The 24,394-nt window shown below is 33.8% G+C and overlaps 1 protein-coding gene across 7 annotated transcripts in view; it reads left to right on the plus strand.

Annotated features, from left to right (window-relative positions):
- DGKB (diacylglycerol kinase beta) overlaps positions 1-24,394 on the plus strand; it is a 416,933-nt gene that overhangs the window by 174,370 nt on the left and 218,169 nt on the right. For 5 of the 7 annotated variants that reach the window (XM_081080246.1, XM_081080244.1, XM_081080245.1 and 2 more), the window contains 2 exons: positions 16,188-16,264; positions 20,615-20,635. In XM_081080246.1, the coding sequence (XP_080936372.1) occupies positions 16,188-16,264; positions 20,615-20,635 (98 nt within the window). The remainder of the gene's footprint in view (positions 1-16,187; positions 16,265-20,614; positions 20,636-24,394) is intronic. The other 2 variants (XM_081080249.1, XM_081080247.1) reach the window with 2 other exon arrangements.

Here is a 24,394-nt window from a genome sequence, read left to right on the forward strand (position 1 = left end):
CCTAGAGATATCAAAAAAGCTAATTTTGCACAATGTTCCTTCTTGAATTCTTCTTGGAACTTTGATGAATGGAGACAGGAAGCTTTTTACCTGAGCTTAGGACCCCTCATCATTTAGACATTACACTTTGAACTTACTACAGTATTGGTGTTGGGGCCATGCTCTCCTGAGACTGCTTCCAGGCAATGACCAGGGACAGTGTTGATGAAAAATTAAGGTTCCAAACACAGCACTCTTCCAATGGGCAGTGTTTGCTTAGGAGCTAACCATTAGCCTGGGGGAGGCTTTCTCAGAGCAGCACTATGCCTGAGGCCGTGCTACCCAGTCTTCTTCCTTCTTGTCCCCTTTCCCAAGTGTGAGACCTCCTGCACAGTCTGAAGTTTCTCCCTGCTCACTCCTGCTCCCCTTTATCCTTCGTAGATGTCTCTACAATGTCTTGCATGTGTTTCTCAGAGGACTGGAACTTACATATTATTTAACAAAATAACAAATTTACAAAATCCCATTAAAGTCCCTGAGGTTTTCATAGCAATGTAGCAATGAAAGTTTTGGCTGAACATCAATGTTAAAATTTCTACCTAAAGACGATATGTAGGGAGTTGAACAGTGCCGTCCACCTTCCCCCCTCCCCGACAAGAAATAAAGGTATGTCTAAATCCAAACAACCTGTGAAGGTGACCTTATTTGGGAAATTGCAAATGTAATTAAGTGTCTCAAGATGAGCTCAATCCTGGATATAGTGTGGGTTCTATGTCCAATGATGAATGTTCTAGCAAAATACATAAAAGACAAATACATAGAGAAAAAGGAGAGGAGGCAATGTGACAACAGGATGAGAGATTAGTGTGGTGGGTGAAAAAGGCGAGGATTGTCAATTTCCCTCAGCCACCAGAAGCTAAAGGAGAGGCATGAAATGGATTCTTCCTCAAAGCCTTCAGAAGGAACAATCCCAAGGATACCTTGCCCTCAGACCTCTAGCTTCTAGAACTACGAGAAAATAAATGTCTGTTTTTTTAAGCCATCTAGTTTGTGGTAATTTTTACATTAACTTTAAGAAACTAATAAACGGTGTTGGCAGCTTTTATTTTTGGGCAGTTTTTTATCCCCCCAATGTGACTGAGAATTTCCTCTGTAGTGAAAGCTCATTAATTAATGGGTTCCTGCAATTCACTGGGGAGGCTGCTGCAGGCAGCCTCTCACATTGAAATCTTTACGGTGTTCAGGGATACTGTGGATGCCTGATCATGGCATTGTACACCAGAAGCTAAACATTAATGAATGCCAACTATAATTTTATATATATAATGTGATGGCTCAGTGTGAGGTAGGAGGGATAGTGGATGTGGGGAGAGGGGTTCACAGTGTGAGGGATATAAATGATGAACGTCTAAGTATTACCTCGTCTTGTACACCTGAAACTAATAAATTAAAAAAAAATTAAAAAAAATATAAATCTTTACGGTGTTGATTTTTAAATTGTTCAATGTTGCACAGGCCTTAAACCTCTCAAACCATCTCAGACTGGCTTTGTAATTACATTTTTACAAAATCATCACCCTTAATCATTTACTTCTTTTTTAGTTTTTTTAAAAGATTTAAAGAATGTGTGGCTAGCTTTTATTCTATTTGATGAATGGCTGAAATACAGGTGAGGTGTAAAAAATCCTCCCACTCAGGATGGCCAGAACATTTAGCTAACATTTTAGCGGTTTAAAATATATATATATATATATATATATATATATATATATATATATATATATATATATGTATATATATGATAGCAAATTATGGCAAAGTCTGTTGGATATAGTTATAGCAAATATTCCAATGTGATAACGTAGACTGTGAGAGAGATCCATGTAATAAAAAACAAACAAACAAACATAGATTTCCTTGCTGAACACTGCATGACAGGGATATTCACAAGAACTAAGTCACAATATCCATACACTTAGTGTTTTGTCGGCCCAATCATTTTTTAAAAATTATAAAAATTGTCACATTATAGATAAAGGTCTCTATTTGAAATCTCCAATTTTAGCTTAAAAGGAGCTTGATCAAAGCAGGTATCTTTTCAGAATAAGTATAATGCTAAATATATTTCTCAAATATAATATCTATACTAGACTTACTAGAGGTTCTAATATCACTGGAGAATTTGACAAGTCAGAAAAACATATTCCTTTATGAACTGAAATGTTCGCTGCTCTCCCCCTTTTTTCAGTTTATCTGGTAGTGGGAGTATGAATTTCCATGTTCCCCCACTTGAAATTTCTGTTCAAAAGTTGGATAAGAATTAAGGGAAATAAAATTTAGAGATGAGAATATTAGGAGGTCAATATTTAGGGGGTGTGGGACTGAGTATCTTTCTAAATTCCCTGAAAATATTCTTGCATAATCATAAAATGTTGTGGCTGGAATAGTTCTGAAATATTGTTTCTTCTAATTTTCTCAGTATTAGAGGGATAAAATGGAGATCCCTCTGATACTAGGATAGGGCCCTTCTACTAATATTCATAATACTATGAATAGTATGAGAAAATACCCTATAGGCCATCTAAGACCCAAGGCCTGGAAGAAAAACTCTCAACTACATCTAATTCCATGTACAGTTATAGCCCTCCTTTTCACATTAAAGCTTTCATAGTCTTCAGAGGCATGGTAAAAATGAGTAGATACTAAAGCCACAAAGCAAATATGGCACATGCCCCCTGAGTCTGTTTTGAAATTAAAACTTGAGGACATTATTTTGGGGTTTTATGTTCTGTGTGTGTGTGTGTGTTTTAAATTGTATGTACGCAAGTTATATTCTTTGAATTGTGTATGCCAACAAAATAGATTTTGGTTTTCCCAGGTTGCCTAATACTGTGTTTGTTGGTAAATGTACAGGAGGCTGAAAATGTTATGGTCAGAAATGAATTGGAAACTTTGGTCATTTCGTGTTGTCTTAAAACAGGATGTTATTAGTGTTGCAACTAGAAAGTACACTATTGTTGCTAGAATGTCTGATTTCCCAGTAAGTGTTTTGCAATCCACATGAAAACTTTAAAGAATGAAACTTTCATCTTTTGAATTGGTGTGGGCTTAAAAATGTTTAATAATGTACAGATTCAAAATTATAACTCAGAGTTGCATTTTGTTATATTTTGATTGAAATTCATGACTGCTCTTAATTCTACTGTTTATGAAAGTATGTTTCCCATAACAAAAAAAATTACAATTGATAATTTAACTTCAACACATTTTGCATTATATTCTGGTTATTGGTTCACATAGGAAACTTAAAGTATCTCGTGAAAATGCAAAAGAAAATAAGGACAACTGAGAATAATGTAAAATTAGATCATGGAAAAAAATTCCCAGACCTCAGTGTAAATATGACAGCACAGATAATGGTAAGGGCTCAGAGTCAATGAATATTTATTATGTGCCAGGTACTAATCCCAGCAGAAGTACAAGGAAGATATTTTTATTTTCCCCATTTACCAATAGCAGTAATGTTAGCACAAGTAGTGAATGGGAGTTAAGCAGCACTCGTTAATCTCAAACTCTGTTACTGAGTTGAAAATGGGTTCATTGGTTTGGAGAACCCACGTGGTATTTGTGGATAAACTACTTGAACAAACATTGAATGAAATCATCATTTCTTGCAACTATAAATATTTTAAAATCTAGCCTATCTTTCCGGGGAAATATAATGAATGCAATTTGCAAAGCCTCTCTCCACCAAATCTAATAAATGACCTTAAATCACTTTTTAAAATAAAGGAAAATATGTAGAGAATAAGTAAGCAGACTTTAAGTCAAAGGAGCAGAAAAAAAAGTATGTAACTTCAAATACACAAGTTGGAAAGTATCATCAAGGAGCAGAGATTCTCTAGAATTATCTCCCTGTTATTTTTCAACTTCTCCAAAATGAATTGAGTGAGTAGGGATGTGCAGCATCATCAAACAGGAAGGGAGAAGCAGGGGCGGGGGAGTGGGGACATGAGGCTCCGAATGTGTTTCTAGAGAAGTCACCTTTTTTCACCACTGATAATGCCGGCTCCACATAGAGCTGATCTCAGGTTCTCTATTTTTTTTTTCATTTTGTGGACAAGAAAGAAGGCTGAAAAGACAATTAACCAGGACGAAATATGTCCAAGTATAATTAACCACTTAAAAAAATGGAGAGAAAAATGAAGGAAAAAGAAAACAAAGAATAAAGAAAGTGTTGGAGAGGCTGTGGAGAAAAAGGAACTCTCATACACTGTTGGTGGGAATGCAGACTGGTGCAGCTGCTATGGAAGGCAGTGTGGAGGTTCCTCAAGAAATTACGAATAGAATTACCATATGACCCAGCAATCGCTCTCCTGGGTATCTACCCCAAAAATATAAAAGCATTTCTCTATAGAGACACGTGTACGCCAATGTTCATTGCAGCTTTGTTTACGGTGGCCAAGACATGGAAACAACCAAAATGTCCTTCGATAGATGAATGGATAAAGAAGTTGTGGTACATATACACAATGGAATACTATTCGGCGTTAAGGAAAGATGATATAGGAACATTTGTGACAACATGGATGGATCTCGAGAGAATAATGCTAAGTGAAACAAGTCAGACAGAAAAAGCAGAGAACCCTATGATTTCACTGATATGTGGTATATAAACCAAAAAGAACAAGACAAACAAATGAGAAACAAAAACTCATAGACACAGACAATAATTTAGTGGTTACCAGAGGGTAAGGGGGTGGGGGGTGGGTGATGAGGGTAAAGGGGATCAAATATATGGTGATGGAAGGAGAACTGACTCTGGGTGGTGAACACACAATGGGATTTATAGACGATGTAATACAGAATTGTACACCTGAAATCTATGTAAATTTACTAACAATTGTCACCCCAATAAAATTAATAAAAAAAAAAAAACACACAAAAAAAAAAAAGAATAAAGAAAGGCAAGAACTACTGAGGTACACACCGAGAAGGCAACCTGAATTATAAATCTCTCTTTGCACATCCACTTATGGCTGGTATAGAGGAAGTTGACATTTGAGTAGAGGGCACAAAACTCCGAAAAACTCAATAACTACTAGAAATTGTTCTCTCTCAAACTAAAGAGAATGCCCGGCAAAGTCACACAGTGGACTATTTCTAAAGTGAAGTAATGATCCAAAACTTAAGTGTAGTCTTCCATGAAAAGTCATTAAAATCTTCTCCTTGTTTCCTTCCTCAATTTCCATTCCCCCCTCTCCATAGCACTTGGATGGACAAACCATAACCCTAATGAATTTTAACTTTCTTTATAACCTAGTTAATAACTGACTGGCCTTCAATGTGGCCTGGTAATCATACCACACCTCCCTTGTCACTGAACTTTTCCTATCTCCTGGATCATTTTTCAATATTCTCAGTACTTTTCTCAAATGTCAAATCTTCCCTTATCCTCTTTTCTCAACTGATGCACTTTCTTCCTCCTTCAGTGACTAAAGTAATGGCACCAGAACCTTACATATACCAAATGGACATCTACCTCCCCCCAGCATATGAACCCATACGCTGTGTCTTCTCAGTTAGGGGAAATGTCGGTGTCCCCATCCTAAGCCATGCCTGCTGTGAATGAGACCACATTCTTCCTCACTCACTTAAGGACACCACTCTATGGCTTCCTCTTCTTCTTTCTACATTTTAAATGTTCTTGTTCCACTGGATCATTTATTAGCATGCTGGTTTTCTTTTCTCTCCTCATAAAACAAACAAACAAACAAACAAAAACAACTTAAATCCACTTTGTTCCGTCCAGCTACTACTCAAATTCCTTGCTTCTGTTGCAGTAAATCTTTTTGAATGAGTTGCCTGTATTTGCTGCTTCCCATTCCTCCTATCTTATCTATCTCACTCTCATTGGGCTTTTGTCCCAACTACTGAAGTGAAACAGTTTTAAACAGGCATGTGAATGACTTTCTTCTTGCTAACTCCAACAGTCAAGTTCTGCTCCTCAGCTTACATGACACTCTGCTCTCCTGGTTTTCTTTCTTTTATGCCAGATACTCATCCTTTGTCTCCTTGCAGATTCCTCCTCTTTTCCCAGCATCTGAATTTCCAAATAACTGCCTCTGGTCTTTCAGTGCTTGGTATCTTTTCTAAGTTCACTCTCCATGTGATATTACATAGTTCTATGACTTTAAACATCATTTATACCAATAACACTCAAATTGAATTCTTTAACCCAGAGCCTCTCCTAAATTCCATACTCATATATAATTGCTCTCCTCAGGCTACACTTGGACGTCTAATAGATTTCTCAAATATAAAATGCCTAAAACGAAAACTGAGAACTCTCCATTCCAAACTTGCTCCATCTGCAGTGTTCCCTGTTCCTCTTGTGGCAACTTCATCTCTCTAATTGCTCAAACATAAAATTTTGGGATCATTCTTGACTCTTCACATTCACAGCCTGTATCTAATCCATTGGGAAAACATTTGGCTTCAGTTTCAAAATGATCCGTCTTTTATGCTCTAACACTAACTCCATCATGAAAAGTCATCAAATCTCTAGACTGAATTAATGTAATAATTCCATAATTATTTCCCTGCTTTTACCCTTGTCTTCTACAGTCTATTTTCAATACAATAGTCCAAATATTCCTTTTAAAACTCTTTTGAAATAATGATATTTACAGGAATTTATTTAAAAAAAAATATGACCAGGGAGGCCCCATGTACCAGTTACAGATGGTTACATCTTGCATAACTACAGTTTATAAAACGCTATTGAAACCAGAACATAGACACTGGCATAATCCACAGAGTTTATTCAGATTTCATCAGATTTATATGAACAGAGTGCTTCTTTTAAAATGTAAATCAGATTCAAAGTTTTGCCCAAATGTCACTTTTTTATAGAAGTCTACTTTAACCTTACTATTTAAAATTGCAAACTGGCCTGCAAGCTAATAATCCCCTTTACCTTATACTATATATTTCCATAGCAGTTGAAATCTTCTAATATACTACATTTATTTATTATGTTTATTTTTTTTTCACTAGATTACAAAACACATGCTCAAAAATATTTTCTCTTGTGTGCAATGATATATTCCAAGTACTTGGAACAGTATTTGTTCTAAAGTTAATACTCTCAAGTATTTGAAAGAATGATTGTCAGTCACAACTGGGGAATTTTGTTTCTGCTCTTTATTTTTTTTGTAAGACCTGTACATTCTCCCTAAGGTACATAAAATTCTATGTTGATTAATTCATTAATTACTGCTTCTGTGAGTCAAATGTTAGCATCTCTTCCCAACTCCACATTCATGATGTCATGCTGGAGGCTTGAAATGACCATGATGAGAATGTTTACAATTGGTCCTTCAGCAAACACTACTAGTCAGCACTCTGCACCCTCAACCTTTAAACATTTACCAGTATACCACTGCATCACACCCATCATTTTAGTCACCGATTTTATTTTTTAATTAAAATTATGTTTCCAATATCCATTTTTAGTTATTAGATAGATTAGTGCCCCAGAGCAAGTGTATGTTTTCTTAATATATTTTCTACACAATCAAACCTGTATAAAATGTAAATTAGTTCCTAGGACAGTGTCTGGCAGGCATAGGTTTGCTAAGAAAGTTATCAGATATTTTGTCTATCTAAACAATCACTCTTCCGAATAAGTATTTGTAATTATTGGACTAGATGTGCACATCAAAAAGTCATAACAGTAACAGCAAATGCAGGAAAGCATTTTAAGGAATGCTTGTTTAAGAGGGTTATTAGCAAATAATATCAAAAGGAAAAAGGAAAATTTTTTTCATAGTCAAAACCAGCAGTTATTCTGCAATTAAACGGTTGTCTTTCCAGATAAATAGAAACAGTCAGTGCAATGTGTATTGCTATGCACATTTCTCTAACATAGTATGACCATCATCTTTTCAAATTAACTATGATCCCCAGAGCATAACAGGAACGTGTAGAGAGGAAGCTTGCATCAGAACAGCGTAAGAGGTTCCCCCCCGAACTTTCTAATATGACTCTATCATTAGACTATTCTTTTTAAAATATTTAAAAATCCAGCTGTATGGATTTCAGTGAGCATATAAATTGCTACAAGATGACTCTTATTATTTTTAACAAGAGTTCTATATTTCTCTTATAATCCCTTTGTACTTTTATTATAATTTTCACACAAGTAGATAAGAATTTCTGACTCTTGGTGACTAGTTCTCCAAATGTTCTATAGTGCTGAAGGTGTTTCTTTCTGCTGCTGACTAAAATTTAAATAGAACATATTTTAATATCACCTGGGGAATTGCATTAATAGCTATATCAGTTTCTTGATCTGCTGAATTTCCAAAATACTGGTTTTTTGCTATTGTGACCTGAGTTCTGGGTAAATATATTTTTGAATAAAATGTTCTAATCAGATTTCTTTTCCTAATAAGCCCCTCAAACAACCACCACACACACACACACACACACACACACACACACACACACACACACACACACGATGTAGCAGAAAAAAAAATATGATTAACTCTCCATTTCTTTGTGCCTCTCTTTAAGGATTAGAGAAGTGAAAACTTCAACCTTAGCTACATATTAATCAGTCGAGGAGCTTTTTAACAATCCCCAACCTGGATTGCACCCACAGTAATGCAATCTTCATCATGCCTACCCAGAGAATCCTAAAATGGATCCAGGTTTGAGTACCCCTGGGTTAGACACCAAACAGTTTGGGTTAGACACCGAACAGTTTGGGTTAGACAAAAATAAAGCTTTTTTGCTAATCTTAAATACTATCTTTCTAAGGAAAACTTTAATGATCAAATTTAACTTAGTACCGGATACTGATATGTTATATGCACATTAATGCTAGCTCAATATTAATTAATGAATTAATGAATGTCATAAGTTTTAGGTGTACAAAACAGCATAGTGATTAGACATTTACTCCCTCACAGAGTGATAACCCTGTGCTATCACAAATCTGCTACCCATCTGACTTCATAGATAGCTATTACAATACCATTGACTGTGTTCTCTATGCTGTGCTTTCTATCCCGTGACTGTATAGTTTTTAATTTATAGTTGACATTCAATATTATTTTATATTGCTAGCTCAATATTTAAATTTGAAAATTATTCTCTGAAACAGTAATAGCTACAGAACCCTATTTACTGCAGAATTAAAACAGCCACTGAAAACATGCTTTGGCTGGACACAGGGAAATATTTCTATGCCATGAATATCCTTTGTGATAAGGGGAAAAAACTAGGGGCAAGCCTGCATTTTGAAGGAAATTTTTGTAAGCACTGTGTTGAGAGAACCAAAGATGACTTTTCCAAAGATGTAATATTAAGATTTAAGGATTTAAGACGTTGGCGGCCTCTTTCACAGTGTCAGAGCCTTCATTTCTCCCTGGAAATCCTCACTGAAACAAGGACTCATGGCACTGTCTACTTTGGCAAATAAAGGACTAGATTATTAACCTACAGTCCATTCTTCCAAAACTTGTCATTTATAAAAATGACAAATGTTTTTTATAAGTTAGACAGTCTTAGTGTTAATAGTGGGATATGATCATCTTCTCATGGCAGATATGAGTACTATTTGGACAGTAAAACTACTGGCCTTGACTTTAAAAATATGTTTACTTTGGAACAAACAAAAAAGGTTTTCTCATGAGGCACAGTGAGAATGTACTATTTGCAGAATTATTTTTTTTAGTGTTCGTTCAATAGTCCTGTCTTTTCTATATGCTTTTCCCTTACAATGCAGCATAAACAATTTTAATGTTTATTGAAGATGCATTCTTATAACTGTATGAAATATATATTATGTAAAATTTGGACATATTTTAAAGTTTTCAAAAAGAACAGCACATGTACATACATATATTCTAATTCCATTATCAAAGAGAAACATGACCCCGAACAAAAATAAAATAAAATGCATTAAAAACTTCAAATAATATCCATATAAATTTTTGGTTATATTTCTTGTATATAGAGAAGATATGTTTTTATCTGTTAATTTAAGTTGGTAAAAAAGAAATAGAGTATTTCCATGTACTAGAAAAATAGGCAATAAAATTCCGTGAACTGAATTAAAGTCATGGACTCCAAAGTTGATGCCTAGGCTGTAATGGAAACTTATGTTTGTTCCAAGTAAAGAGAACAGGTTTGAATGATATGCAAGAGTTTGGTCACTACTTCAACTCCTTTTAGCTGTCTGATTTTTAATCAGTGATTACTTTAACCTTGATTTCTTCATGTGTTAAATGGAGAGGAAGTTTGATAAAGTCACAGGTGATTGTGAATTTTAAATTAAATGACAAGAGAAAACACTTTGCAAACTCTAAATCACTTGACATTTGCAAACTTTAATTAATAGTGTTAATAATATTCAGTGCATAAATCATGCGTGGATTCTAAGAAAGTTATTATGGGGAGTTCCATGGAGAATAAGTAGAGTGAGTTGTTATCTACTGTGGTTGAAGGAGGTCCTGAAGGTGGACAGAATGGCAGGTAAGCTATGGCATATATTATGCTTGAACTTCATTTGACAATAAAGGGAATTCTGGTCAAAAAAGAACATTATCAGCAAAGGAAGGGCTATAAAATCATGAGATATCTTGGGAACTGGATGGCTGGATATTGAAATGTAAATAAGGAAGCCATAGAAAACAATTATTGGTAGGTAGATTTGGATTATCTTCTGACACACCCATGATGGCAAGAGGAGGATTTTGTGCTTTAATCCAAAGACAACAGAAAACTGTTGAATGATGATATGTTTGAAGTCATGTTTAGGATGAAAGAAAGGACCAGGGATTTATTGGGTACCAGACATTTTGCAAGATGCTGTTGGATGTTCCATATCATTATTCCAATTTTAGGTATTAGAAAACTGAGCCACAAAGAGGTTAAAAATATACCCAGGGATATTCAGCCAAGAATTTTGGAGCCATGACTCAAATCCAAATCTATCTGGCTTTAAATCTTTCCATTACTCCACGGGACCTTTTTGATTAATCTGACAAGTGTGTGTTGAATTTTTGGAATAAAGAGACAGTGAAATCACAAAGGAAGCTAGCTCATTTACGATGCAGCAGACACCCAAAGAGATGTGACATAAACTAAAAGTGTTTCATTTTTCATGTAGCATTTTTAGGACCCATTAGTTTGAGCTTTCTATTTTCTAAACATTGTCAAGTATACTTACTGATTTTTTTTTTTAATTACAGAATTATGTAAAAATAATTAAATTTTCCTTGAATATCATGTGGAAATCAGAACTTTCCTAATGGTACATTCCTAAAATGTACCTAGTTTAACTCTCATGGCATTGTATATTATGTGACTCAACCAAACATGACAGGATTCACAGGGAATAGACTTTTTAGGGGCCCTCCGGAATGATTTATGCAGTAGAGCAGGTGCTAGAAAGACAAGCCATGAGCGAAAATCTAATGTATTAGTCCCCATATACATTTCCTCCATCCTAGCATATAAAAAGGTGTTTGATGAACAAAATGACTTCCACTTTTAGGATCAGTGCCACCTTAGTTCTTATATGATTATTACGGTGATGGAAAACACAGCCTAAAATGACCCCATCTTCTCTGTTGAGGTTATTAAAATTAAACTACTTCTTGGTGAGACTAATACACTAGTCAGAGGGCAACGGTTAGTATCCACTGTTCTGCAAGTCCTCTGCCCTATTAGCCAAGCCAAACATCAGTGCCTCTGGAATTAGCCTTGTATTTCATAATTGCCTCAAGTCACAACCCTCCTTTGCTTTCTAGGAGATCCAATATTTTGTGCTAAGCATCTGTCCTGATCTCTTATCCCAAGGATTAAACCAGCTGTTTGAACCTGGCTGCCCAGCACTTAAGTTGTCAATCTTTTTGGATGCCAGACTTTTGTTCCATTACAGATATGTATTAACTGTGAATTGATCTCCCAGCTCACAGCTGCCTGCCTGCCTGTCTGGCTACTTGCCCGGATTTCTCAGCACCGCTCAGCCCAGAATCTGTCACTGTGCTCTTGTACTTGAGGCTCCAATAGTAGCTGAAATGTGACTGAGACTATGTCTTTCTCTGACCTACTACCTACTCTTCCAGGCATCACTTCCTTGGTATCTGTCTTGTACTGGAGGACAGGTCAGATCTAGTCATGCATGCTTGGTCCTCTCCACTGCCGCAGTGTTGTTTTGAACTAATCTGAGAGTTGACATAGCAGTCAGAATGATAGGAATGTTTATGGTGATAGGTAGTAGGGACAAATCCAGATAAGCAGCTGAGTTACAAAATAAGTAAATGAGTGTCCTCCTATGAAGGTAAGTAGAACACAGCAGAAAGAATTTCACAATTGAGTGCAAGTTGGGAATTAAGCAGATATGTAGGCAGTTCACGTACGGGGATTCTGTTTAAATCTAGAATAGAAAATGCTATGAGTCCCACGCAGGATATAGGAGACCTTCTGGTGTTCCATTCCAAAATCTCCAACTATAGATGATTAACTGGACAAGTCAAGGTGTCAGTATTAGAGAGACTGGGCCCTACCTTAGAAAGGTTATTGGGATGGGAATAGAGTAATAAGGTAATGTTCCAGTTTCTAAACTATATTGTAAAGTGGGGATTGCATCATGTGTAAACTTCAGATGTCAAAATATTAAAAATGGAACTTGAGACTGGAAAAGGACCAAGGTGGCTTGATGGTGATTCATCTGAATATGAATTAGTAATCCTTAAATTGTCTCAGACGAAGATCATCATTGAGCCTCAGTTCATGGAAATGGCAGTCACACATAGAGAGATTTTGGCTCTTTATTTATTTGTTCCTAGTAGTCACCCCACTAAGAATATGCCAATATAACTATAACCAATTAACCACTAAAAATGATGTGAATATCAATTTTATTGGTTGCTATCTTCTCTGGGCATTTATAAATGATGACTGAATGTATTTTTTACTCCTATAGAAACCTGAAATGAAAAGCCCATCTCAGGCAGTATCTCTAAAGTTCTATGGAAGTCCTATGTAAAAGAAACCTTTTTTTACCCCTTCCTCCTTCCATTTTATCACAGGTCTAACATCCGGTTAAAATAATCATAGTCTATTCGGATATATTATCCCAGAATTTATGCATCTACATATGTTCATGTATTGGGAGGTATATACAAAATAGTCTACATCTACATCTATCAACAAGAGAAAGTAAAAGGTATTCTGCCAACTTAGAGTGGTGCCTTACATTCCACAAAGAAGGATTTGGGAATGGGGACCAGCTTCATTTCTTTTTTAACATGCAACCGGGTCTCTGAAGTAGTGAGAGTTTCTGCCAAGCCACGGTACATGTTCAAGCTATTACTTTAATGTGTTGTAATGTAGGGATACCTCTGATCAATTTCATCTCAATATTTATTGCAGTTCTCCTGTTTCAGTTTTGTAATAAATTTGAATGCTGTGCAACAATGAAAATGTACATTTTTCTCTCTAAGGCAACCTGCAAGGGACACAGCATAACATGTTAACAATAATCACAGTATCGAAAGTGTTAGCAAAATATTTACCAAAAAAGAAATATATCAGAAACGGTACAGGCTTCAAGCATATTATAGCATGCACACAAGTGTGTACACACACACACACACACACACACACACACACACACTCTCTAGAGGATCTCCATAACAAGACAAACACCCAATTAAAAAATGATCAAAAAATTTGAATAGACATTTCTTCATAGAAGATACACAAATGGCCAGTGAACGCATGGAAAGATTTACAACATCATTTGTCATTAGCAAATGACTAATCAAATGACAATCAAAACCATTCATATCTACTAGGATGGCAATAATAATAATAATAATAATAATAATAATAATAATAATAAAAACAAACTAGAAAATAACAAGTGTCCGCAAAATTATGGAGAAATTGAAATCCTCATACATTGCCAGTAGGAATATAAGCTAGTACAGCCCTATGAAAATCTGTTTGGCGAGTATTCAAATTGTTAAAAATAGAGTTACCATATGACATAGCAATTCTCATCTTAGATATATCCAAAGAATATATTTGTATAGAAATATGTACACTTGAATGTTCATAGCAGCAGTTTTCATAATAGCCAAAATATGGAAACAACTCAAATTTACGTCAGGATAAACAAAATGTGGTATATCCATAAAATGTAATATTTTTTTTTACTACGAAAAGGAATGAAGTACTGATACATGCTTCAACATAGCACAGGAATCCATGCTTTACAAAGTTCACGTTACGAAAGACCTACATTAGTACCTGCTTTTTCTAACCAGAAAAGATCTGAAGAGGATTTTCACTTTTAAATACATAGTAACTGTTTCTTTGTTTTACAACCATTTTAACTTACAAAAGATTTTGTATTGTAGGAACACTCTACTTTGGGATAGTGGGGAGAACTGGAACCTTTAAGTGCAGTGCACTAAGTGAAAGAAACCAAACACAAAGGCAACACTTTGTATGATTCTATTTGTGTGATGTGACAAAAATATAGGGGTTTTTGGGGGTGGGGAGATTGTGCATGATAATAATATTCTGGAATTAGATAATGGTGATGGTTGCACAGCATTGTGAATATAGTAAAAAGACAGAGAATCGTGCGCTTTAAAATGGTTAAAGTGGTGAATTTATGTTGTATGAATTTTGTCACAGTAAAAAAATACAGTCACATGTATAAAACCCCACAGAATTTACAATAAAGAAACAAAATTTTTAATTCAAATGAAAGTATAATTCACAAAATATAGGTTGTCATGATGCATTTGATGGGCATCTAAGAGTGAATTTTCTAAAGGGTGTTTCAAAACGTCATTTGTAAATTAGTTTTTTTGGAACTGGGAAATAGTTCATGGTGATTAAAATATCATTACATCTTGGGGAAAGACAGGAAGGATTATATTCAAATTCTAGGAATCAATATCTATGCCCTGTTCCTTAATGGAAAGCTGAGAATCTTTTGCTTATTTCTCACATTTTTATTTCAAGCTTGTTTTATCACTGTTATTCAAGCTTGACTATTTAGATGACGTATAAATATTGGTTAGCTATAGGTTTCCTCTAACTTAATTATATTATAATTCTGAGACTTCTTGGTCAAAATTATATTTTGACAATTACTAGAGCATTATTTTAGTAAATTAAATACACCTATTTATATTTATATATAATTTTTAAAGTTTAATAATATTTATGTTCTCTCATGACATTAATTCCCATATTAACTCAAAATTCTTTTGTTAACATGATAAAGGTCCTAACATTTATTTAAAATTTGAAGAAAAAAATTAAAATACTTTTGGTAACATATCTAAACTCTGTTTCTTAATTGAATTTAAATAAGCTTTAGTTTAAGATTTATGTATGCAGAGGGTACCAAAAAATGTATATGCATTTTAAGAAAGGAAAAAACTATATTAAAATTACACTGATGGTAGCCACTTTGAGCACTTCTTGTAAATGCAGAAGTCAAACGTGACTTGTATTCATTTTTTGTTATCAGTATACATTGAGTATTACAATTTTAATAGTTTTTGCCTTCATTAAAATGTGTATACATTTTTATGGCACCCTCTCTGTATTTAGAAAATACTCTCTTAAAGTACTACCTGCAAAATAGTAAAATGTACAGCTTTTATCTGAGTGGATTCACCACTGAGGCTACACATTTTATTTTTCTTGTTTATTCAGTACGGTTCTTCTTTAGTTAATGGAGCAATATATGAAAAATGCACTGTATAGATTATAAAGTTCAACAAAAGTGCCAGTTTTATTTTTTTCTTCTTAAACTAAACTTATTTCATTCATTTATATGTTATCAAGATAAAGGAAAAAAAAAACACACTACCTATTCATTTATTGGCTCCTCAATTCATATAATACATAAACAATGGTCCTATTCTTGGACAATACACTTGGACAAAATATACTTTTTTTCTGTTCCTTTCTTTTTTATGTGATTGTCTTTTTTGCCATTAAATAGCCTTTTAAAACTGTCAAAGAACACTTTACATATTCATTTGAAAAGTTAATATCTGTTGGTGATTATATTTTAAGAGGTCTTTGTATCTGGACTGGGATACATACCACAGCAGGCATATATAGATAATTTGTGTGTTTTCTACTTCTTACAGATTCTACAAAGAAATTAAAGGACGTTCTTGAAGAATTCCATGGTAATGGTGTGCTTGCAAAATATAATCCCGAAGGGGTAAATCTTCTTTTTTCTTTATATCAGTTTCCTATAAGTGCTTGGGGGAGGGATTTCTTAATCAATTGCTCTTGGGGGAATGAATACATATATGTTAAACCGTATACGGCAATATAAACAAAATTAAATTCATAATGAATTTCTGGAAGATATATTAAATTTTGTACTTACCTTTTTTAAATCTAAAAACATTTTGTTAATGAAAATAACATTTCTATGTTCTGTGCTTGAAAGAGTATTGATTATCTACTATATAGTTTTTGGTTCTTTTCCTAGACGTTAAGAAAAAGGATTAGATAGAAGGGACGAGAAAGTGTGCCTTAGTCTCACTCTGTGACCTACAAATTTAAACCCCAAATGAACATTGATGTGGGCCGGGGGGTTACTACTTTCAGGGAATTATTCCCTTGACAGAAGGAAAATTTGGTGATGGCTATAACTGAACTATTTAAAGAGCCAGCTTGGACAAAAAGAGAGGGATTTCTTCTCCCTGTCTTGTTTTTGCCAATTCCCAGTTAGTATAAGAGACCCTGAAATTCTGTCCTTATAAAAAATGTCTTGTCCTCTCAGTTGCTTTTGAACACTGTGCTTGAACGAATGCCTTTCCTTTCCTAATTATTTGTTAAATAACCTCTTGTTTAATGTCATCGGAGAAATGTTACATTGTAAATGTTTGATCATCATTACTGTGAGTCTTTTTGCTACTTCACCAAAGATAGGTTTACAAGAATTAATACAAACTGCCCCTTGCAAAAGACCCTTTTGTCTGAACGCATTATCTAGCCATCTACATAGATTTGTTTGCTGATTAAAATGTGATTTGTATTTTTTTGTCATGTCATTTTGGTTTTGAGTGTTTAAAGGAGCACAGTTCTTAGTTATCCTTCAGTATTTTACTTTTCTGGGATTTATAAGACATATGTTTTAGTCTAAACCCAATCTCTAATTTCCAGTCTTGAAACATTCATATTGTTTGATAATTTCCTTTAATTATTTCTAATAATTAGCTATTTTCATGTCATATTTTTATTATGTCTAGGTTATGATGCATTACTGTACCTTTTAAAACTCTATAACCTAGATTTATCTTTTTAATTAAGTTAATATTTAGGGCCTACAAATTATGGAGAAAATAAGGCAATTTAAAGCCATTCTCATTTTCCTATGTTAAGATATTGGAGGGGGAAACAGATATCTGGCCTACATTTTCTTCACATTTTATTTTCCTAGAAGCTATAGAGTAAGAGAAAAAAAACATTGGCAGATAAATTTGTAGAACTGAAAATCTCAAAGACCAGGAAAGCAGAATGGGAAAGTTAAATATGTCAACTTTACTGAATTGCTATAAAGACCCCAAAACGGAATTAATATTTGCATTCCCAACCATACTTGAAAATACGCATGTCTTTTAATCTATATACAGAGAAAAAAAACAGTTTCGTTTTTTTTTTTTTTTTCCTAAAGATACCTGCTGGCTATAAATTCAGTTGGAATGTGATGTTGTTTGCATAGTAGCCTTTTTGGTTCAATAATATTTTATTTAAAGGACTCTCAAGACTGTCTTACTGATATTACATATTTAATGAGGATTATCTGTCACTGCATACTGGATTTATTGAGGTAATTATTAGATTCATTGTTAGACACACATATGATGTCAGCCTTTTCAATAATGAAACATCTCCCCACAAATGCACAGATCTGCTCTTGAAATGCATATTTAAAAAACAAACAAAACAACAACAACAACAAACTGTTGAAAACAAAAAACAGAAGAAGGGAAATCTCTTATGACTGAAAAGTAATTCTAATTTAAGAGTGAAACTACTCTCTACTTTTAATGCTGGTATGTATTTTCCCTTCAGGAGAAAAAAATTAAGTTTATATGACTCTTAAATACCAGTTTCTATTTCATAAAAAACAATAGGAAATAATTAGGAACATTCAATGTTGAGAGAAAAAATCTTTAAGACCTTTAGGTTCTCTTCAGTACATGACTTCATCCAATTTATAAAAGGTTACTCTAATAGTATGAAAGAATTCATAAAGAATTCATAAAAAAAATTGTAAAGAATCATACTGTTGACTCACATGTGAAGTTCTCACTCTCTATTGACTGGTCAAGTTGAACCCAAAGTTGTTTGGTATTGATGACTACTTAATAATGCTCAATTAAAAATAATTAACTTTTATCATTATGAATATTATAAGTATATTATATATCATATAAATGTTATAAATATTATTATAATAAATATTATTATTAAAATAATTAATTCAGTCTGCCTTTAGAATAAATAACTAATCTTTTGTTTTCTCAAATGAACATGGCTTGTATTATATACATAATTATCCATATTTACAAAGAGACATCTAAATATCTAATTCACTCTTCTCTTATAAAATATAGCTGCTTAAATGTAGATGCATTATTTTTCTTATCATTCACTTGAATTACTGAATTTGGAAGTACTATATATAAAAACTTAATCCGATGATAATGTGCCCTGTTTAAGTTTATTTTAATTGAGAAGATATATGAAGTGTAATGTATGAGTGATTCATTTATTTTTAATTCCTGTCTTTTAACAATCATTTGATAATCATTTTTGAAGAAACAAAAGAATCATAAAATATAAATCTAAACAATGGCTTTAAAGATTCTTTAAGAATACAAAGTTTTAAAAGGTCTTGAGATTCCTAAATAAATACGATTATAGTCTTTTTTAAAAAGAATTCATTTTAAGGAAAATAAAATGACTTCCAATATTAACTAGCTAAGTTCACGACAATAACCATAATTAAAACCCATTTATCTGGAATCCCAGTTTAAGACTGATACCCTTCCCCTTCCCTTCATTGATTAGGCCATAGAATGAGAAGGAAGGTCTTGAGAGATGAGAAGAATAGGGGAATGGAAAGGTGTTTCAGATAGGCAATTCCATTCAATGTATGAGGTGTGATCAAAAGGTACAGTGCATGTTTAAAAAAAATTATTACAGTAAAAGACACATTGCCATGAATCCCCCTCAAAATATTCCCACTCACTTCTCCCATCATTCTTACCTCTTTCCGAAGCAATTCTGGAAGTCCCTTTTCGTGAGCATCTTTAGTTCACCCTCTATCATGACAATCCTCCATGTCACACATCACTTCTGGTACAGCAATTTCTGTCAAATAAAAACATCATGGTGTGTCCTCATCCACCTTATTCACCAGATCTAGCACTGTGCAACTTCTGGCTCTTCCACAAAGTCAAAATAACCATGAAAGAACTGCTTCAGAAAGTGTCAAGAACGATGGGAAGCTGGTGTGGAGCGGGGGCAGATATTTTGAGCGGGATTAATGGCCGTATATCTTTTACAGTAATATTTTTTTTAAAATTTAAACATTTACCATATTTTTTTATCACACCTAGTAGTATGTGGAATAGTACATTGAATGCCATTGCCTATTTAACGAGTATGGCATATTAGTGCCGATAATTATTACTGACTCATGCCTAACAAGGTATAAGATTTCTATTAGTCTCCATCCAATCTTATGTGAATAATATAATGTTAAGAGTATGATTAGAACTAGTTTGTAGTAGCTATCCAGTCTTAGTGAGAGGGTCCATGGTAAAACAGAGTCAGGACATTCAGATACAAATAATTCATTAGTGTAGTATTATTTGATAATGAGAGAGAACCAGTTTAGCATTGAATATACATACATATATATATATATTTTTTTCTGCCCTGAATTTCGAGTTCAACTCTAAATTGTTCCATTTACATCTAAAGTGATGGGAAGAACTTAAGTAGTGGTTTATGTATGGAAATATGTTTATCTTTAAAGGCATGAAGAGAGGCTAGGCATGTTCTAACAGAATGAAACATTAGGAGTAGGGATTAAGTATTTATAATCTGTCTTTATATATACTGTTATATTCCATAATCTTCTCTAGAATGTTTTAATCATACTGTATGTGTTATTCATTATAATTAGCATGTATCAATTAGAACTGTTTGCTTATTACATTCAAAGACTGATTCAGTTAGTGATTCTCAAATTTTAGCTTGTGTCAGAATCACCTGGAGGTTTTCTTAAAACACAGATTTCTCCCCCACCGCTCCCTTTAGTTTCTCTGTTTCTGGGGTGAGGCTCAAAAATTTGTATTTCTGTAAGTTTCCCAGTTGACTGATGCTGGTGTTTGGAATCACATTTTGAGTCCCATGGATCTAGGGTATGTTTTAAAATCAATCTGTAAACTTGACCTTTTTTAGTTAAATTATCAGTGATAATGAGATAATGAGCATAAATTGTCTTACATTAATACATGTATTCTTTCTTTCCTTGCATGCACAGAAACAAGACATTCTTAACCAAGTAAGACATTTTCTTTTCTATTAAAATCTGTTTTTCCTTTCTTTATTCTGATATAAGCTATGAATTTTTCATCTTTATCACTAGGCTATATACTTCTATACCAGTAAGTTTCATGTAATATGCAAGATTCCCTATAATACTTACAGAGTTATAATTGACTGATCTTTGTTCAAATCAAAGTCTTAGATGGAGGACCTGATGCAATAATGGAACCAAAAAGTGTCCAGAGTGTGGGCTTTAGTTTTATAGACTCTTGAATTTCATTTTCTAATTTCACTAAACTTAACAAGGTTCGGATAAAATAATTTATTTAATAAAAGTCTTTACTAATTTACAATGGGAGGTTAAAGATTGCATTTAAATGCAATTGATAAGGACTTGTAAAATTTGATCTACAATGCTATTAGAATTTGTGAGGGAAATATAACTGAAAAGCTATTGAATTTTGCCTTTCTGAGGGAAAAAAAAAAGAGTAACCTGTTACTTCAGCCACTCTTTCCTGGTAGTTTCTTTTGCAAAGCAAGTTTAAGGTCCATCGTTCAGTTGGATGTAAAGAATTAACTCATTTTTGGGGTTTTCTAAATGGAATTTTCTTTCACCTAGGAGTATATCTTACTAGTACACATGAGTAGTCTAAAACCATCATGCTGGCCCCTTGGACAATACTGGATGTGTACTAGCAGCTTCTTATTCACAAGGTTCCCTGTGGTTTCAATGACAGCTGGCACTGTAATTTCATCCCCGACATGTTACAGTCCGACTGATTACATCATGATGATCTTGACTGACCTAGATAGAGGCTTTACATATTACAATCTCCTAGAATGAGGCAGACGGAAATGGCAACTCATTGACTGTGATGACTTTTACTAGCCTTTTTCAGAGTGTGGAAACCTATTAGACCCCCAAAGAGGGACTAGATAGGCTTTTTGGTATTAGGAGGCAACTCCTCAGCGTAACATTATTGCTTTTATGAAACAGATTTAGCTATTACAGGTCATTTGTTTAACACTTTGGTCAACAAACATACCTTTCTGCATAACCTGCATCCCCACTAGAGACTGTCTGAAAATGGTGTCAAAGTTAGCAAAATGAGTTTCTTCCTCCCCACATCAATTGCTCAGTCTTTATTCCATATACAGTTATTTCTTAGGGAAGCAATTTCAGTTGCAGAATAGAACAGGGAAAGCTGAGTGTAGCCAAAGGAAAAAAAAGAATGAGGGCTTCCGTATTTGTTGTGCTTTCTGTGTTCTTTGTCTATTAGTATTCTGTGAGTGTAGGATTTTCATTTTACATTTCCTGTCTCTGGATGTGATTCTTAGCCCCAGGCTGAGTTGTGTTTTCTTAGCTCCCTGGGCTTTCCTTATCTTTGCACTTTGTATTATGTACTGTAGTTTTTGTTAATGTGCAAACCCTTTACATTCAGACAAGTGAGTTGCTTCAATTCCTTAGTAAGTAACCTGGGAATTCACAACCTACATTTTGTACTGTTGCGGCCTACTGTAATATGTTAAATGCCTTTAACAAGGATACTGACACTGATATAATTATTAGCAATGATATAAACACCCTTTTATTGTGAGCTATAATTGTCCTTCCAGAAGCAAATTTAAACCTTTCCCATTAAGGGAAGCATCTGGAAAGAATAACAGAGAAAACGTGGTCTTAGGAGTCCAACTGAACTGAGTTCAAATTCCACATCTGCCACATATTAACAGGTTTTGGACAAGTTATTTCATTTCTCCTAGCCTCAGTTTATTCACCTATAAAATGAAGACAGTACCGGCCTCACTGAGTTGTTAAAAGGGTTAAATTCTATATAAAATAATGAGCTCTATCTGTGAGATATAGGTATTCCATTGATGTTTGGAGACAGTGGCTGTTGGCACGCTTTAGCAACCAATTGATTTCATACAAAAGTTCTGGAACATGTTTGAAAAGTGGAAGTGAGAACATCTAAGATACACCCCCAACCAATTCCGTGACCTTGATTTTCTCAGTCTCACTTTTCTCATGTATAAAGTGAGGAAATATAACACTGATACCTCTTCCAACTTCAGTTTCCTTCTGCCATGAGGTATGAATGGAGGACATAACATGTGATTTGCTTCCCTGCCCAGCCTGGCCACAATCCAGTATGCTATCCCTGTAGTGGAGTTACTGTATCTGTGGTATTTGCCCCACCTCCCACAACTGCATAAATGCAGGCCAGACAGTTAGCAAGGAATGGAAGGAACATGCTCACCAGTATTTCTGCTTCTCTTCCCTATTACTAAAAACACAATTTGAGTCTTCTCCCTTTTCTTATCAAACCTACAACCAGAACACAGTTTTGAAAACACAACAACAAATTAAATAATAAAGTGCCTACTACAGTTCTGTTATTAACCTGATACTGACTATGTAATAATTATATAATAACTTCCATTTCAATATGTGGCTTCAGTTTTCATGCCTTGATATTCAGAGAATTACTGTAGTACAGAATAAAATCATGTCCAGCAATTTGAGAAGATGTTTACATAAATATTTGAGATTAATTAATTATATTTGATCATAATTAAACAAATTAATTTGAAAAGCTTCTTGCAAGTTTCTAGTAAATTGCATATCTCATCATTTACAAAATAAAATACACTATCTTATACCTATGAAAATGTTTAGAATTTAAGAATGAACCATCTGCTACATCTTATCCTAATTTGAAAGCTTAAATTAATAATTTGACGGCTTCAAGTGGCTAGGTGATATCTGTCACAGTTGATCTATTTCTTCCCTAACCTTCTATAAAAAAATACAGAAATTTAAACTAAGTTATTTAAGGTATATACTATATATTAACAATTGCTTCCAATTGTTTTCTCTACAAATGAGTTTTAAAAACAAGCTTAAATTATTTGGAAAATAAATTAATAATTCTCCAGAGTTTAATAATAACAGACAACTTTGGAATGTGGAATTTGAACACTATGTATATCATTCTTTCATAACATTTATTACATAATGTATATAAGAGTTAAAAATCAGGTTAGAGAAAAAATGTGATGCTGGTATCTTCAGGTGATCTTTTTGCATTTTTCCAAGGATTAGTAGAACAAACTATTTAGGTGTTTGCTCTACCTAATGTTTATTTTTAGGGTTTATCTATTGTTTTCGTTTGTGTGTTCTCGTAATCAGGAATAGCTTTATTGAGCAGCGTAGTGAAAGATCCAAGGGAAATAAATCTAGAGATTTGGTTAGAAATGATTAGAATGCCTAAGTATTTAAAGGATTTTTAATAGATAAAGAAAATCATAATATTTTTGTTAAGATCAACAAGTTAAAATTTTCACTTAGAAAAATACCTCCAAAAGTAATGTGGACAGTAGACTTCAGAGGTCTGAATTATTAAAACAATACAGTCAGCTGATGAAAACTGGGATGGCAGCGGGGAAGCTGAGAGCAGATTTAGAACACCTTTGAGATATATGGTCAAAAGCAATAGATTATCCTTGGAATGTCAAAGGATATAAAAAGAGTTATAGTTAACTCGATTTTTCAAGAGTGGACAACTGAGTGGATAGTTATATCATTACTTTTTATTTATGAATTATGTTTTATATTATTTATTTTTTTAAAATTTTGCAATTATAATTTGCATATGTTAGTTTCAGGTGTAGAACATAGTGATTAGACATTTATACACCTTAAGAAGTGATCGTTGCTTTTCATTTTTATACTTCATATCATTTTTTTTCTAAAGTGGCAAGAATTATCGAT

The sequence above is a fragment of the Rhinolophus hipposideros genome (assembly GCF_964194185.1).
Source record: "Rhinolophus hipposideros genome assembly, chromosome: 18".
NCBI lineage: Eukaryota > Metazoa > Chordata > Mammalia > Chiroptera > Rhinolophidae > Rhinolophus > Rhinolophus hipposideros.